Source organism: Balaenoptera musculus, chromosome 19, assembly GCF_009873245.2.
Source record: "Balaenoptera musculus isolate JJ_BM4_2016_0621 chromosome 19, mBalMus1.pri.v3, whole genome shotgun sequence".
Classification (NCBI taxonomy): domain Eukaryota; kingdom Metazoa; phylum Chordata; class Mammalia; order Artiodactyla; family Balaenopteridae; genus Balaenoptera; species Balaenoptera musculus.
The window spans coordinates 20,396,213-20,413,869 of NC_045803.1; the positions used below are offsets into that span (position 1 = coordinate 20,396,213).

Sequence of the window (17,657 nt, forward strand, 5' to 3'; positions counted from 1 at the left end):
CGTGCGCGGCGCCCAGCGCCGTGCACTCGCTACAACCGGCGGGCCTAAGTGGGCGCTCGGCGCGTGGAAGGTGAGCCGGGGGCTGGCAGGAGCTGACCTCCCGCGGCGCCTACCCTCCTTCAGGCAAGTGGTGCTCAGTGCCGCAACCAGAATCCTAGAATCCTGAGGCCACGGGCGGCGTCTGCCAACTCACCGTTTTCTCGTTCGCAAAAAGCGTTTCACGCCCTACGGCCGCGTCTCCCGGGCCTGGAGGGACAGTCGTTTTGGCCTCTGCGGCCGCAGGCACCAACTGCACGCCGCGCCCCCGCCCCCGAGTTCGCCTCACAAGGCCAGCCTCCGAGCCCAGCCTCCGCTCGACTCCGACTTCCCGCAACCACCCGGGGTCCGCATCCCGCAACTCCGAGAGCTCCTGCGCGCGCCAAGGCGCAGGAGACGACTTTATAGCCCGGGAGGACGGCGGCGGCACATCTGCATTCAGGGAGGCGTCTGGACCGAGCCCAAGCTCTTAGGCTGGGGGCGAGCGGAGACTTTTGATCTTACCGTCAGGGTGAGATCACGGTCTCCTAGTCTAAAAAAGAAAGCATGCCTGTGAACTTTTAAAACAAACTTGCAAAAACAATCACAAAGAAAAAATAAAGAGAAGAGGGGGCAGAAGAAGAGGGAGAAAGAGACTAAAAAAGAAACCTAAGGCGGGGGGGGGGGAAGGAAGGAAGGAAGAAGGCCAGGGTTTGCAGCTCCCGGAGCGCTCAGGCAGCCAGTCCCAGGGCACTGGGCTCCGGCCCTCGCCGGGACTCTCGGACGCGGGGCCCAGGAAACTCCCTGGGCCCCAGCGGCGCGCCCGGGAGCAGCACTGCCTTGGGGGCAGTGGGCCTGGCGGCCGCCCCCGCATTCCCGCCAACGCCGCCCGGCAGCGCCCGGAGCCGGCCCCGCCGCTGCCGCCCCATTCCCGGCCCAAGAGCTGGCCTAGGGAGACGCAATCGAGCCCGCAGCGCATCGATGCGCCGCCGCCCGCGCCTCTCCGGCTCCCGCTCAGTCGCCGCCGCCGGGGGGTCGTCCCAGTGAGCTCCGGCCCACCAGCGCCCTAGCGGCCGCCCGTAAGTGAGCCCGCTTTACCCCGCAGCGAATGCAGCCCTGCCAGCTCCTCCTCTCCACGGCCCGCCGGCCCGGCCCGCCGTGAGTCTCAGCGATCCCAATCACCCAATCAATAATCAATTCTTTTTGCTCAGTACTGCTGGCTGGCCGGGCGCAGGGCGCGGTGGCCCCTCTCGGGACGCCCCGGGGCGAGGGGTGGGCTTGGGTGCCCGAGTTCCTGACCCCGTCGCCGTCCCGCCCTGGGATCTGCCTGCGCCGGTGGTGGGGGGCGCGCCCCGGCGCCTAGGTGGCGAGGGGCGGGGTGGAGGTACCGTGAGCTTCCCAGTCTGGAGAGGAAACTTGGAGGCACCCCCTCCCACACCAACCCCCGGGACGGCCCGGGAAAGTTTGCCCGGAAAAAAAAAATTGGGGGAAGTGGCTGCGGCGGGTCCCGGGGGAGGAGCCCTGGTGGCGCGGGGTCTGAGAGCAGCCCCCACCCACTCGGGCCCGCGCCCACCTCCTCCCCCGAGGGCGCCGGCGCCCGCCCGCCCGCGGGCCCTGGCATCCCCGGGGTGCGCGGGCCCAGGCCCGGGGGTCCGAGCTGGGGGCTTTGGACGCGGCGTGTGGAGAGAAGTGCGGCCCGGGAGGGGCATCGGGGGACGGCCAGGGGGCGAAGCCGGGTAGGGAAGAGGGGCGGGAGGGAGTAGCCAGCGGCTCGGGACGGGCTCGGCCCGGCCGGCGCCGCGCCCCTGCTTGCGCGCACGGGGCGGAGGCGGAGGGGCGGCACCCCCTCCCCGGACTGGGCGGGGGTCCTAGAGAGGCCCGGGGCCGGGAGCGGGGGCGCGGCGCCCCCGCGGGCAGGCGAGTGACACGATCATCTCCTTTTCCTTTAAGCTTGCCTGTTGCCGACGCCGCCGCTCCAGCCGCGCAGCGGGCAGAAGACTGGACCGCCGAGCCCCGGGCCGCGGCGGCGGCGGCTGAGCGCCCCCTCCGATGCCGTGACCCCCTGCCCGGGGGCGGGGGCCGGGGCTTCACCGGCCGGGGCCGCTCCCGCGCTCCTCCTCCCACCCCTCTGCCCGCCTTCTCCCCCTCTCCCCGCCCCCCGGCCCCGAACCCCGCGCACCTCGTCTGGGGACGGGGCGGGGGGGGCAGGGCCGCCGCTCCTCCCCGCCCCCTCCTCCTCCGGCCTCTGGAGCGATTTGTCAAACTTCCCATTCCGCCGGCAGCGCGGTCCTCCTCCTCCTCCTCCTTCACCACCTCCTCCTCCTCTGCCTCCTCCTCCCCCCGCGCTCCTCCCTCCCCGCGCCTCCCTCGCCCGCCCTCCTTCTTCCCTCCGCACGTTCGGGGATCGCGGCGGAGCGCGGAGCGGGGGGGACGCGGAGAGCCGGGGCGCAGCAGCATCCTGCGGGCGGCCGCTCTCCGGGGGGGAGGCTGAGAGCCGGCCCGCCTCGCCCCCCCGCGGGCCCGCCGCCCCTCCCTCCCTCTCCTCAGCCCGGCAGCGGCGGCGGCGGCGGCGGCAGCGGCAGTCGCCGGAGGAGCATCATGCCGAGGAGGAAGCAGCAGGCGCCCCGGCGCGCAGCAGGTACGAGCCGCTTCCCCTTCCTCCTCTCCTCCGCCTCCTCTTCCTCTCCTCGCCCCGCGTCTCCAGCTGGCGGCGACCCCGCTTCTTGCCCCGCTCCTCGCCCCTCTCGCTCTGGCCGCGCAGAGTAACTCCGGGGCGCCGGGCTCGCTCGCCGCTCTCCTGTCTGGTGCGTGCGCCCGCCTCACGGACCGGCGCCCCCCGGACGCCCCGCTGCGCTCTGGCCCCCCCCCCCGCCCCTTCCCGCTCGCACCCACTTCGTGAACCGTGCTCGCTCGCGGCGAACTGAGCCGGGCTGGGTCCCTGCCTCCTCAGCTCTCTGCCTGGCCGCGGAGAGAATGGGAAGGAGCCCTCTTCTGTCTCTTTCTGTGGGGGCGGGCGGGGTCACCTGAGTTCTCCGGGACACCTTCCGTGTCCTCCCGCGGCCGGCCGGCGGGGGACTGCCTGGTGTCTGCCGAGCGAAAGAGAGCGAGCGAGTGAGCGAGCGGGTCCCTTCGGCCACCTTACTGCTAATCCGATTGATTCTTCATTTATTGGGCCCAAACCGGGCACAGCGGTGGAAAGCAGAGCGCACAGGGTCTGGGTATTGTCAGATGACTGTCAAGTCGATGTTAGATGCTGGCGTTCCCTTTTCCCCGGTTTGTTTTCGCTCACCCCCACCCTCTCCTTCCACTGCTTCTCCCATGCTCATCTCCTCCTAGCACTTAGTTCTGGGACGTGTGTGAGTACTTTCTCCCCATCACCGCCCCCCCTCTTTTTTTTTTTTTTTCAGGAGTGTCAACTCCTTTTAAGACTGAGCCGGGTTTTTTTTTTTTTTTTTTTTTTCTTTTCTGGAAAAAGCATCATTGAAAGCAAAACAAAACCCACACACATAACATTATTTTGCAATAATGTCAGTTGGGGGTATGTTGCTTGGAAGAAGGGTTTCTGGCCCTTTGCCACCCTTGATTTGATGACTGATTGATTGCCCATCATGCTGCTGCCTTTGATCTATTCATTCCCAATAAACATCAATAAATCACTTGAAATGGTGAGGCCAAGCTCTGTGACGTCACTAGGGCCCTGTCAGTGCAACTTCTGGGATTTGGGGCGGATTGCTGAGAGGACCACATATGGACAGGATGTATTTTGATATGCGTAACACTCAGATGTGCAGAGGTTCAGATGCTGCCTGAAGGGGAGGGTTAAGTGGAGGTTCGTTTCTTTTCTTTCCTTTTTTTTTTTTTTTCCTTCTCTTCCTTTCTTTTCTGTTCTTTGCTTTTGTGGAAGAAGGGAGGGGAGGGAGAAGGGTCAGGGCATTGCCTGGTGCCCTTTTTGGATAAGGTATGGTACCCATGTTGCCCCGGAGTGCCTGTAGTAGCAGTGGGGGTGATGGTGATGGTCATTTCCGTCACTTCAGCCGGCACTGCCAGTGGAGCTCACAAACCGGCTGCATCTGAACTTGAGTCTTCTCACACAGGGTCACAGAGAGGAAATGCTGTTCTTTCTTCTCCCAAAAATGTACTGTCCTGTTAGTGTCCTAAGAAAATCGTAGAAGAAAACAGACTTGGTTTGGAGCATATATTACAAATTTTGCTTTCTGTCCTCAGTGTTACCCAAATTTAGAAAGTTTGAAAATCCCAGTAGTGGTTGTAGGGAGGGTGCCGCCTCTCAAGTCACCTCCTGGCTGGTGCTTTTTGACTATCCCATCTTCTACTTTAAATTCCAAGCTCAAGCAATGAGCTTATCTACCCAAAATAAACTCTCAAAGTTTGGAGGACTCCTTCACAAAGTTGGGCAGTAGGAGTGTCTTGGACTGCTTCCAGTCTTTGGGATTTTTTTCTTTCCTTTTTGGATGCACATTTGAAGGTATCTGTGTGCCTCAATCAAATGAACCATATGTGACTGCATCTTTACATTTGGTTTAGAATCCTCTCCGCCGTTGCTTCATCTTTTCTCTTCCACCTTGCCAATCTGAGACTCTTGTTTGATAAATTTCTGCTAAAAATATTAGAGGAGGAGGAAATGTGCTGTTGGTTTCATTTATTTATTTTTTTAAAGCAACCTGTTCACTAACCTTTTTGCACCTTTTAAAAAGCCAGCCAGGAAATCTCAGGTCAGTTAAGAAATATTCATTATATAAAAACTTGACTGCACTACTAATAGGAGCTGGAAGAATGGTTTTGCTCTATCAAAATGACCCGTCAAAACGACTTTGTTTCATATTTGATTTAATTGTCTCTCTCCTGACAGGCACATTCATCAATAGCTTAATGGTCAATCAGAAGTTGGCAGCATGAGTGCTTTTTTTCTTTCTCATACCCTGGTTTTGGATTTACTTTATCAGAATGCCTCTGCCTAATGGACGTATGGAGGAGGGGGGGAATGTCTGAAGGGCTACTTATTTAGGAGAGTGGAGGAATAAAAAAAACCTTCCACATCCAGGCTGGTGATAAGTATGCACAGGCCAATAAGTGCGCTGTGTGAGTTTGTTTGTTTGTTTGGATGGACGAGAAACTTCTCATTTTTTTCCTCCCTTTTTCAGTTCTCATAGCTTCAAGTTATAAGGTTCATGCCTGCTTTTGTGGCATACTGGGAGTGATGACAAATTGATTGCTTTGTACTGATAGAGAGAGAGAGTGGGAAAAAAGAAAGATGTCTGCTGATTGGTAACTGGAAATCCATTCCCCAGCAACCTTGAGGAGACTCGAGAATTTTTTCCCCCCTCCAAACTGAAAGGTCCGCTCAGCCATAAAAAAAGAAAAGTTGTTTTGCCAGCTTCATTAGTGTTCACCTAATTAGCTGTAAACCTGATGGATTCCTGACAGCTTTAATGATTGGAGATGACAAGCTCGACGCAGTGTCATCCAGCAGAATTAGGTTTGCAGCTAGTTTGATGTAATCAAGTTGATATTACACAGTCCTGGCTGCCTTTAGTTGTGCATTAACTCAATTTTCTGCTGCAGGTGACAAATGGGCTTTGGTACCTGGATAATCATGTCATAGGAATTAGGGCCCTTTTAATGGTCTGGGGGTAGAATAACAACCACAAAGGGCTGAGAGCTGGGGAGAGCATGCAGACATAGCACACAGGTGCACACAGTTTTTACATCTAGGCCAAATGTAACACTGTTCCCCAGAAGGCCAAAGCAGCCTCCAAGAATCCCTGAAAAGACGTATTTCTGCCCTTTAGGATTTTTCTCTTTTTGATAGAAATTATGCACGGCTTAGTGTCTTTTCTTAAAAGGGAGAGAGAAATGTCTTCACCTGCTGAAGAGAAACCTGGGCAGGAGTTTTCCTTTCTCCAGGCATGTAATTTTAAAGGGCTATACATTTGTGCTGGACAAATGCCGTTGCCTGTAGAAGTTAAGAGGAGTGGGGTTACAGAGGCCCCGGTCCTTTGGGCAAAACGACCATTTTCCCTCTCTCCTATGTGCAACATTTGTTTTTCAACAAGTATTTTTTGAAAATACCGGAAAAGAAAGTCAAGCAGTACTTAATCGCAGATCACGTTTTATTCTTTCCTGTTCATTTTCTGGAAGGAAGTGTAAAATCATTAAAAAGCCATTGCCTAAACTCCACCCTCCCCTCAAAAAAAAACAATCCAACAAACGACAACTTGCCACTGACCTTTTGAGTCTTATTTGGTGAAAGAAAATAACCTTCCATGGAGTTCTTAGGTGGTCCCATTGCAAAGGTAAACCTTCAAGCATCTTGACTTTTGTCAAAGTGGTTTGGACCCCTTAGGACCTGCTGGGGTAACAGATCACTGTGGGTCCCCAAGGAATAGCATAAGCTCATGGTGGCACAGCCCGGGGTTATTTTACTTTGCCGGTAGACACGGGCAAACTAAAAGATGGCACACCTGGCGGTGTCCAAGTAACATCATCCCAACCTTCCACGTATCAGGCAGCTCCAGAGAGGAGCTTTTCTCTCTTGGAAGTACATGGAGCATTCAGGAAGGCATTTCGGCATCAGCCTTGGGAATTTATTTGCTCTCAAACCTGCCACACGTCTCTCCTTTGGACAGACGTTCTACCCTGTAGCAAGGTGACAAAATACCTGGTTTTGGTCGCTCTGTGATTCCCCCCACCCCTTTTCCTACAAAATGAAAGGAGCAATGTAAATTCTAAAAAAAGAGAAATCAAGAAACTGAAGGAGAAAAACAAAGAGGGCAGGAGGCAAGGCTATTCCCCTGGACATCCACACAGGGGAGAGAAGCTTCCCGAATCAGCTGCTGTGCCCCCATTATCTTGACAACTGTCAGTTAGGGCTTCAGTGCTCTCCAGGGCCACCCTTGATTGTGAGCAGTTGATATTGTCATTTTGTTCTCAGTTTTGCCTTGAGCGTGCTCGTAAACGGGAGCCAGGTAGTCAATAACTGATGTATCAGCAGTTATTCCCCAAATTGCCTCACAAGTCTGCATTTTTCCTCTTTTTTTACTAAAGATTGTTTTGTAAACTGATTAGAATGAAAGGTGACTGCTCAGGGCCGGGGGAAATGCCGTGAAACCCAGGTGAGTTCCCAGAGTGAAAACCCTTCGTTTCCCCACCCTCCCCTTCTGGGTTTCTGGAGGGAGAAGGATCACCTTCTTGAGGGCGAAGCGCCTGGCCCCTTTTGGGGGCCTTTGTGTTTCCTTGGTGTCTGGCAGAGCCAGGCTGGGGCGAGGGCTTTGGATGCAGGCGGGGAAGGAGCAGGGAGAGGATAGGGAGTCCTGGTCCTGGTGCCCCACAGCCATGTTTAATCCAATAACAGGAGCAGGCCGGTTATGCCGAGTGTAGTTTGTGAGGCTTTCCTGCTGGCCCATTTTTATTCCTGCCTGTCACTGGACAAACTATAAAAATAGCTTTAGTCTTGTAGTAGAAAAAAAAAATAGGGTGTGTGTCTACTTTCTGTGTTTGTGTGCAGCCCAGGTAGGTCGGCCTTTCAAAGAATCTGTTTTGTAACACCCCTGTACCATCATCCTGCAGCCCGTGCAAGGAAATAGGACAGAACAACACAGGGGTATCACTCACCCCGGAGCCTCTCAGGTGTTCTGTGTGTGTGTGTGTGTGTGTGTGTGTGTGTGTTCTAGTTATGCTCCAAATTGTGGTTTCTCTGTCTGAAGTTAAAAATGAAAGGTGAATACAATATATTGTATTTGGTAACAATGATATGGACTGGTACATCGAGACAGATAATGTGCAGTTGTAATTAGACTCAATAGACAGGCAGTCATTTTTAAATTCTTTTGACACATGCATAAAATAGTCATATAATAAGATAAGATGACAATTTTATGTTAGGTTGATAAAGTGTCCCGATACTTGCATTTAAATGTCTGTAAGCCTTTAAAAAAAAAAATCTAGACAGATTAATTCTAGCTTCCAGTATTTGCAGTTAGTCATTAAATTAATTTTCAAATTCTACTAAACAATGGCTATGAATATTTCTTTTTCTTTCTGGAGTCTTCTACCTGAATTTTAAGGAACGGATACGTAGATTTGGTAGCTTTCTCAAATTTTCAACATTTGTAAACATTTACGTTAGACATGGGTGTAAAAATTCAGGTTACTGTTTGTGATTAGAAAGATGCTATGCATTTTTGGAAGTAAAAAAAAAAAACAGTAATAGAACATAATCTGCTTATGACCACTTGCCTGAACGACTGTTGTACTCCACTTTTAGGAATCTTTATTAGAAAGATTACATAGTGTCCTTGACCAAATATTGAATATTTTATAAGCCCCATTTAAAAGAAGACATTTTGAGCACATACACTTGATTTGATCAGCACTTAGATTCTCGGTTTTAATTACTTTCAATTCTGTAAATTATTTTAGTATTTCAACAAGAGTGGCCTAAGAGACGTATTGGGGGTTGTGAAAGCATTTTTCTGAAGGTCACATTGCCCGGACTTTTTGACCATCTCCTTACCTTATTTTTCTCAAATGTGCTAAGGTGTGGCTCTTGAAGAATAACTTAAATTTGTTTGGGCTTAATGATAAATTATTAATTCATACTGTCAGGACACATGTTATTAATTATGACTGTGTTTTCTTCATCCAGAACAGCTGTTGGGGAAACAGTGTAAGTTCAGATTGTCTTCAAGGGGGAGGGCGCCAAAGCAAGGAACTCACCAGTTTCTTGTCATCATCTTCCTGATTCCCTTGCTTTGGGAATAAAGGATTGCAGGGGGCGGAGTGAATGGGGAGAGAGAAACTATTATTTCTAGACCAAGATGGGTACTGGCAAATGTTCACTAATGTAACTCTTTAAAAAGCAAGCCTAACTCTCCGTGCTCTGAGTCCAGGTGGGATTCTGAGGTGGTACCTGCTTCCTTCCCCAGTCTGGTTTTGGACTGGTTTCCATTCCACCAATTTCTCTTGTTTTCTTCTTCCTCTTGGGTAGACCGGAAGGTCACGTTCACAAGTTTATAGTAGCGGAAAGCAAACTACTTTGAATGCCTGTTTGTTCCCCAAACTGGAACCCATCCCTTGGAGAGCAAAGGGCTGTTTGGTAATATACATGAAATGACTCCAATTCATTTACTTTTGATTTTCCATCCCCGTCATTAAATCTAGTCCTATGTATTTCGTTTCCTCTGAGTTCTTTGAGAAATGCATGTTGCATAAAATAGGCAATTTTTAATGAACAATTTAATGTAAATGGGTTTTGAATTTAAATTAATATTAATGAAGCCTTGAGTGAATTTATTTTGCATACGTAAAGGCTTGTAAGTCTTTCACCCATGTGCTTTCTCCTTTATGTAGTAACATTGGTTGGGTGGATTAACCAGTGCCTTTTAAAGATTCATGCTTAAAAAATTAAATTGATTTTGTATGTCCAATAGTGCCAACATATTATTAGGCAAAAGTGTTACTTAAATTAAGGGAAATATACCTCATTTTTGATTAAAGCTCTCCGTCTCCATTGCCCTGCTCTTCCTGAAAGCTGCAGTTGGTTTGGCATTGCTGCCAGGGAAAATACACACCAACAATAGTTACTACAATCAAGATGTTTTCTTTCTTTGCCTTACCTCTAATGCATTATGTATCCCGGGATGATGGGAAGTTCTGTAATTAATTCTGTTAAATGTAATTGCTATAATCACTTTGATGTTACACATAATAAAGGTAATATGGTAAGCGCATAAAAAATATAAACACCTTATTGTAACACTTCTGCTAAAATTCCTTCTCGTCAAGTCTGGTTTATAGACAAGTGTTCTCAACTCTTTTCGGTCATAGGTGACAATTTATCCGAGCTGTATTCATTGATATTCCAAAGGAGAGTCAGTGATTGGAAAGGATGGGCCTTGGCTTGAAAGGGTCTTCAGGTTGGTTGCCTAGGAATCTTAATTCCCCTTTCCTTAAAGATGTGGCTAATTAAGAAAAGGTGACCATTATTTCTGGAGAGGAGAGAGGTAAACACTTCAGAAGGGCCTATGGAATGAAGTAAGAGGTATGGGAATGGAAGAGGGGCTCAGAGAAGAATGAGAGTGGAGTTTTCAGATCAGGGGACAGGCTGTTCTGTAGGTTTTCTCATCCTCATGGTGTGGGATTATGGGAAGTGCCGTGTGTGCGCATGTGTGTGTGTGTGTGTATGTGTGTGAGAGAGAGAGAGAGACAGAGAACATAGGAGCATGTGCTTATGGGTAACAAGACAAAGCCACCTTTCTGTAACAGTGCAATAAGGGAAATTAGCACAGAATATATGCTCTATTATTATTATTATTATTATTTATTACTATTGTTATACACCTTTCACGGGGGCATCTGAGGACCGTGCCTGACTGTTGCACATCCCTCCACGGAGTTGGCCGACGTTGCCTGTTTGACAGAAACCTAAGTGATCTTTGAGACTCTCCCCCCGCCACATCTCCGTGCACCTACCCTGGATCCAGGCCACCGTAGGACATAAGTTTGCCAGAGACCCCAAGCACACAGTTCTTGCGGGATGTTTCCAAACACGTTAGAATTCTTCTTTGCCATCATAGCTTGCAGGAGTTGGAGGATGTGGTGGGAGAGGAAACTTGTCATTTAATTTTCTCCCTGTGGATAACCAGGAATCAACCTAGCAGGGAGTTTGACCCCCGTCATCAGCCGGGCCCTGTCTCACGTACTACAAAGGCCAAGAGGTCTCATGACCCAGTGTTGGCCTGACGGCTTGGATGTGAATTCTCTGCATTTGTATTTTGTTTTTCGGTGTGCTGTAAGGCACGGAGTCTGTAAACCAGGCATACACAGAAATAAAATAAGGGAAAGTGGATGTGTGAGAAGGGGATGGCTCTTCTTCTTTGGAGGAAGAAAAAGGTGTTTGCGGATGGTGCTAAGATGCAGTGACAGCAAGTGGTTCCCTTGACTGTGCCCGAGGCCCCCGAGGCCCGCGGAGCTGGGTCTGGCTGTTGCTCTCACGGGCTGGCTGCAGACCAGGCTGGGAAATCAGGGTGCTGCGGAAGGCTGGGCAGGGCCTGTCTCCTGGGCACCGGGCCTAGCATCCCTGCCTGCCAGGTGAGCAGGGGCTGAGGACAGGGTCTGGGGGTCCCAGCCTGGGCCTGGGCTGCATCGGGCCAGCCACCAGCCCTCCTGCGGTGACTTTCAGCTGGTTTTGATGGTCAGGATGATAAAAGGTCTGAGAACTCCGTAGGCCCCTGTAATCAGGGCCAGTGCTGACATCCTTCCCAAGTTTGACAGCTTCTTCCTTTTCTCTCCTCACCGCCAAGCCTTTCTCAACTGAATTTCCCCGCCCTCCTCTCCCCTCCCTCCCTGCTCACCGCCCACCCCTTCCCTCCCTCTCCCCCTTTCTGTATGTGTCTCTCTTGTTTCATGTTCTTGATCAGTCTCAGATGCCGGGAATTATTTTTTTTCGGGCGGGAGGGGGAGTGTTGCTTTAGGTTTGTGGGTTGGGCAGGTGTGAGAGGAAGTCTGTGTGTTTTTTTTTTTTTTTTGTACTGTAGGCCTGTTGCTAATTAATGTTCCTCCATAAGATTCTGTCGGAGTTGAGTAATGTTTTTGATCTTTATGCCTGATAACTGCATACTTAATGAGATTTCAAAGCTGTGAGTGCAGCTCCCTACAATTATTGACAGATGCCTTTTCTTTGCCATTGGGTTCAGCTTCATAAATCCTCTTGCCGTAATGAGGTTCAGCAGTGCCACCCTGGCAGTGAGCTAATGAAAGGGGGGAGGGCGAAGCGGCTCAGGGCTGTCTGACACATTTTTTTCCTTTAAAATTTACTATGCAGATGTCAAGCTGCGGACGATTACTTCAAACATGCTAATTTTTATCTTGCTTTTGTGTCAGCCCTTTGCCATGAAAAAATAAATAAATAAAAGGACTAACCTTACTCCACTTCGTTTCTTTTCCTTTTTTTTTTTCCCCCAAAGTCACATTTTTTAATAACCCGTGGTGTGTGACTGCTGGGGACTTTGACACGCGTGTGGCCTTTTGCAGGTATCCAGTGGCAGAGCCGTGTTTTTTTTTTTCCCTCCCTTGCCATCAGAAGGGCAGGGGGAGGATAAAAGTGTGATTTCCCCAGGCCTCCCATCAGCCTGCCCTAAGTATGCACTTGAAACGTCGGAGAATTCATTTCAGAGTTCTGAAACTAGATCCCGGTGAAGAGCTGCGCCATGCCAGAGAGTCGATTTCCTTTTCAGCGGAGTCATACATCACTGACCCACCCTTCCCTCCTGACAGAATGACATATGTCATTTATCATATGGGCCCCAGCCAGACACGGGGAGGGGAGGGGAAGCCCGGTCCATGTGATGCTGCCTCGTCGTCCTCCTCCTCCCGCTGTACACAGTACGGCTGGCTTGCAGAGAGAGAGAGAGAGCACTGCTGATTTGGCGAGAGAGAGAGAGGGAGGAGAGAGGAAACTCAGGGGCGAAGGGAGGAGAGCCTGCTTCGTATGGATGGCTGGGCGTGTGGCGGGGCGGGCACGAGATTGGCAGAGGCATGAACGAGGTTATGTTCTTTCATATTGTCTGCTCAGCCTCTGAGGCTCTCCTGACTTCCCCCCCCCCCCCCCCCCCCACATTCCTTTTCTCTTTTTTTCCTTCTTTTTTTCCCCCCCTTTTAGTAGTCAAGGGAAAAAAAAAAAAAAAGGAAGAACAAGCAGGGCTGACAGGTATCATTCAGCCTCCCTGGCTAGTGAGGGGTGGTGTAAATGAAGCTCAGGGCTCCTGGAGTCCCATGATTCAGACATGCGTTATTGAAGATGGATGTTCCTTAAGAAAAGATTGATGGTGGATCCTGGGCTTAGGGTGCCATTTATCATTTTGAATATTATTTAGACTTGCCGTGTAAACCTGTAACTTGAGAGTTGGAAGAGCCGGGGCAGGGCAGGGGCCTGTGGGTGTGTGTGTGTGTGTGTGTGTGCACGCGTGTGTTTCCATCGATTGGCCTTGAATTATCATTGCTGCTGACCAGACACAGGCCCTCCCATTTACAATACAGAAGACACCACCTCCCATAAAGGAGGGACGGTTTAATTTTGAATAATTTCCAAGGACACAAGGAAAAATGAAGTATCTGTGATTTACACTAAAGCTAACAGGCAACTTCTCTCCCTCTCTCTCTCTCTCTCTCTCTCTCTCTTCCCCAACAGAGGCAGTCACGTACGAAACGTTAAAATATAAACAGAGCTGTACTTGCCGAAGCCAGGACCCTTGTCTGATTTTTTAAACTCTTGTGACGTGCTTAAAAAAAAAAAAAAATCTGTATCTGCAAAGCTTAGCACAATATAACTATTCAAAAAAGATAATACCGGTTGGCTTGGTTAGCAGTGTGAGAATGAAGAAACATAGACTTCCACGTCCCAGGAATATTTCAGTTAAAAAATGATCTAACCCTGCCCCTGCTCCCAGCAGCCTCCCCCCATTTTGTGTCTGCACTCGGTCCCCCTCCGCCGGCCCCCGCCGGCCCCCGCCAGGACTGATGTGGACAGCTGTTTCCAGGCCCCGCCGGCTAATCACTTCTGGTTCTTTTGCACCCTGAGCTCTGCTCCGGGACACCCCCACCTACTGGAAGGACGTAGGGACGCAGGCTGGCTCACTGACCGGGCCCCCAGCTGCTGGGAAACATCAGTAAAGCGGCCTTTCCCCCGCCTGCTTTAGAGGCCTGCCGCCGGTTTCCCCGGTGGAAAAAGGGAAACAGAAACTGCTGGCCTCCCTGCTCCGTCTCCTCCACTAGGAGAGCCCCGATAGTGCAAATTTAATTGTCAGGCATTCTATTAAATATGTGACTTTATTTGGGTCTGCTAATTAAATTTAGGGCTTCTTGTATGACTTTTCGTGTGGACATTAATTTAAAAAAATGATGGGACAGAAAGTTAGACCGGGGTCGTTTTTTATCTAAAGAAATGAGAATCGAGAATTTGTGGAAGGGCTGAACGTTCGTATCTTGCTGCTTTCTTGGACGAACTTTTCCCTGACGTGTAAAAAGCCTGTATCTCCCGTGAAGGGGAAACAAATGGGAACGTGGCGTATTCACTCACCAACTCCATGCAACTTTGTGTGTGTGCGTGCGTGCGTGCGTGCGTGTGTGTGTGTGTCTGTTTATTTTGAAATAACTTTATTAGCAGCCTGACACTGTGCACAGGCTGACTTGGGATTCACTTTTGGTGTTGTCCAGCTGCTGCCAAAAATCGGGTAGAATCAGATTTATATCCTTTGTTGGTGCCTGGAATCACATCTGACAACAGAAAGATGATATTGTTTCTTGCCGAGACTTCAAGGAAGAAAGCAAAACTTTGATCCTCTGCCCTTGCACTTGGGCAGTGTTGGAGGTAACTGGAGTACAAGTGCCAATTTGCAGGAACAATTGTAAACACCTTTGATACAAATGGCATCATCCCATTTTTACTGATTAGAAAAACTTTGCTATTAATAGGTGCAAAGTCCATTTCAGGTGTAATTGGTAAGGAACTGAGTGCACTCATGGGAAGAAACCTTGTTTTGTTTTTTGTTCGCTTCTCTTCTTATCCCCTTTTCTCAGTTTTATGGCTGGAGACATGATTTATTGCAGCCATCCATCTTGGGGGCTCATCCATCACACCCGGGTTGCTAGGAGATTGTGGCAGCAGCTGTTTGCTCTGAATCAGACAGAAAAGTTGTCAATCATCAAAGGCAGGTGAATAGCATTAGAAACACGCTATTGTCAGACGGAATAATTAATCAAAGAGAGAAAAGATAATTAAAAAGATATGACCCTTGCAAGTACTTGCTCTGGGTTGCCTGGAAAAAAAAAAAAAAAAGAAAGAAAGAAAGAAAGAAAAACTGCCTGGTCTTTTCTAGACACTTAAGCAGCTGAGGGCTGATAAAATATGCACTCTACAGTGCATAGTTTTTAATTAATTGAAAAAGGTTCAACATTCAAAGACGATGCTGGAGAAAAGTCCGGTTATGGGCAGAAGTAATATTTATTGTGTGCATGAAGGGCTTGACACAGAGTTCTAACTTTCTGTCACAAATCTCTGGCTTCCCTGGCTGGAGGAGGCATGGCTGGGGTCTTCAGGTAGCCTCCCAGCATCCTTCCTCTAAGCTCCCCTAGCCGTCACACTGGGCCATTGAGGAGAGCTTCAGACCCGAGGAACAGGAGTGGAGCCCACAAACCTGGACCACACGCCACTCCACAGTCCCAGGGGGTCTAGAACAAGTGAATTCCTTAGATCACAAGATTTTTTTTTTTTTTTTTTTTAGTGAAGATGGGAGACTTGCAAAGCATGCCATGAAGTCCACCTTCAGGGTCCATGGAGAGAGCACTGTATCATTTCACCTGCCCAGGAACATGCTCTAAATGGAATATGCTCTAGGTCCTGAAGGGAAACTTGTATAATCCATCTTGGTGTGGCCCCAGGAAGCGCACCAGTGACTCACATCCTGAGTGATCACCTGGCATCACATTCTGAAAAGATCCCCACTTACAATCCAGAAATAATTTTGGGTGCCCATTTCAGTCACAAAAATATTCATAGATTAGGAAGTTCATCCTTGCCTTTTCTGAAGCTAAAATATTCTGGAGAAATTGGAAAATGTATTAAAGACTCGATAGAAAGTGGCATATCTGGAGTTGCTTTTCAGTTAAATATGCTGCACGCCCTGAAACAGATCTACTCTTTTATTTTTGGATACTATGCTTGATTTTCACACCATTCTCCTCCCAAAGAATAGCAGGACTTCTAAAATTAGCAGGAGGAAAAAAGGCTTTGAATATTAGAATTCCTGAGAAGGAAGAAAGCCACAGTTTTTTTAGTTGGACACCGTTTTCAGGGTGTAGCAGATCAGGAACTCCATCCCTCAGCTCCCCATGCACAGCAGCCCTGGGGATGGGTTGCCAAGCATCACCTGGGAGTCCCCAGGGGCTGTCCCTCATGGTGTGATGTCCACCTTCTCCCTTGGTACAGTGGGAGCCCACTAGGGGTGACAAAACCACCACTCTGGCCTTTTGGTGAGAGAGAGAGAGAGAAAGAAAGAAATATTCAGATTAGAAAAAAGCACCCGCCTGGCTTGCTGGAGTCCCTCAGAGATGTGTCACCTGTTCAGGTGGCTGGAGGAGCGTTCTTGTTCTGAACTTGACCTCCAGGAGATGGATGACTTTGACTTCAAGTTTCTGCTTGAGTCCTTGAGCTGCTATTCCCTGGTGGCCTTCTGAGCCTTTGAGTAAGGCTGGGAGTTTCCTGACCACATAGCGGTTGTCCCTTGAAGTTCAACATTTTCTTGGGTAATGCCTGCCCTTGACCTACAAGGGCCATGCTGTTGGAGAGCCAGTGATGCCAGAAGATGCCTGGCTGGGGCTGGAGAGCTTCAGTTAGGTAGCTTATGGAGTTCAGGGAGTCAAGAGCCCCTCCCGTCACCGATGAGCTCTGGCTGTTTGGAGATGGGCAGTGGGGGTAGTTCCTTTTGGCGCTTGAAGAGAAATTCTTGTAGTTGCCATCTCCCCTTTCCAAATAACTGCTGAGAAAGTACGTTGCCTAATGTCAGCCAGAGCAATTCCAAAATGTGGTGGCTCATCAGGGAAGGGCAAAGGAAGAGAGTTCTGTGGAGTCACTTATGGTAGCTTTGTGAATTCACAGATAAAAAGTATCAACCTTTAGTGCTGGTGAAATCAGATTGAAATTTGCTTCCCCAGAAAAAAGGAAAACAAAACCCAGGGGAACAAGGGAAAGTCTTCAAGTGTGGAGAAGTTGGTGCAGGTCATTTTTTCTGGAGCTGTGGCTGGGATCTAATGTCCTCTCCAGTAACCCCTGGCATCTGTTTAAATGATGCACAAAATAAATGAGAGACAGAGAGAGGGGGCCCAAGGGAAGGGTGGGTTACTTACTCTTTAGAGATTTTGGTTTTGTGAGTATCCATTTTTACCAGAATTTCAGCATCTCTGTCCCTGGATTATGGTTTCTGTGACAAGGAAGGGGGAATAGACACGGGTCTCTTGTGTCGCAAGGGTGTGCCAGGATAGAGTGCCCTGTTCAAAGTCATTGTGACAGCGAGAAAACCCAGGAGTGCACTGACCCCCACGCCAACTTGATATTTGAGCGTTCTTCTAAATGATAGGCATTTTCCCCTCAGTTCCACGAGACAAGGTTACCTGGAAGTCATTTTGGGTTTTCCCAGCTCAGCTGCCTTAGACCCAAAGCAGGCTTGGTCCCCACCCCGCTGAAGCCTTAGGATGCCACCCACAGAAAGAAAGCACAACTTACCCAGTGGGACTCCCTGTAGGTAAAGACATTTTGAAACACTTAAAAGACCTCAGAACAGCCTAAGATGCAGTCGTTACTACTCATCTGCTCAAGGAAGAGCTTTTAAAAACGGGCGAGGATTCCTATTTGGGAGAGAAGATGGGGTTCCCAGGGGTTTTCCTGTGGCGAAATGTTCCCCTTTCTTGGCGTTCCATTTCCTGCCTTTGTTTTTGCTCTGGGCCTGGAGTGAAATGGCTCTTTCATATATGTTAGTTAGCGAAGACCACGGCGGGGTAATCTATGAGGCAGTGGTGGTGGTATTTTCTCTTGCTTTTCTGTATAAAATAATAAGGCAGCATGGACACTCGGC

General features: G+C 49.8%; 1 protein-coding gene across 1 annotated transcript in view; it reads left to right on the plus strand.

Moving 5' to 3' along the window:
* The first annotated feature begins 2,213 nt into the window (after positions 1-2,213).
* TSHZ3 (teashirt zinc finger homeobox 3) overlaps positions 2,214-17,657 on the plus strand; it is a 69,495-nt gene continuing 54,051 nt past the window's right edge. Inside the window, exon 1 of the mRNA XM_036835060.1 lies at positions 2,214-2,653. Within this exon, the coding sequence (XP_036690955.1) occupies positions 2,614-2,653 (40 nt within the window). The 5' untranslated portion in view covers positions 2,214-2,613. The remainder of the gene's footprint in view (positions 2,654-17,657) is intronic.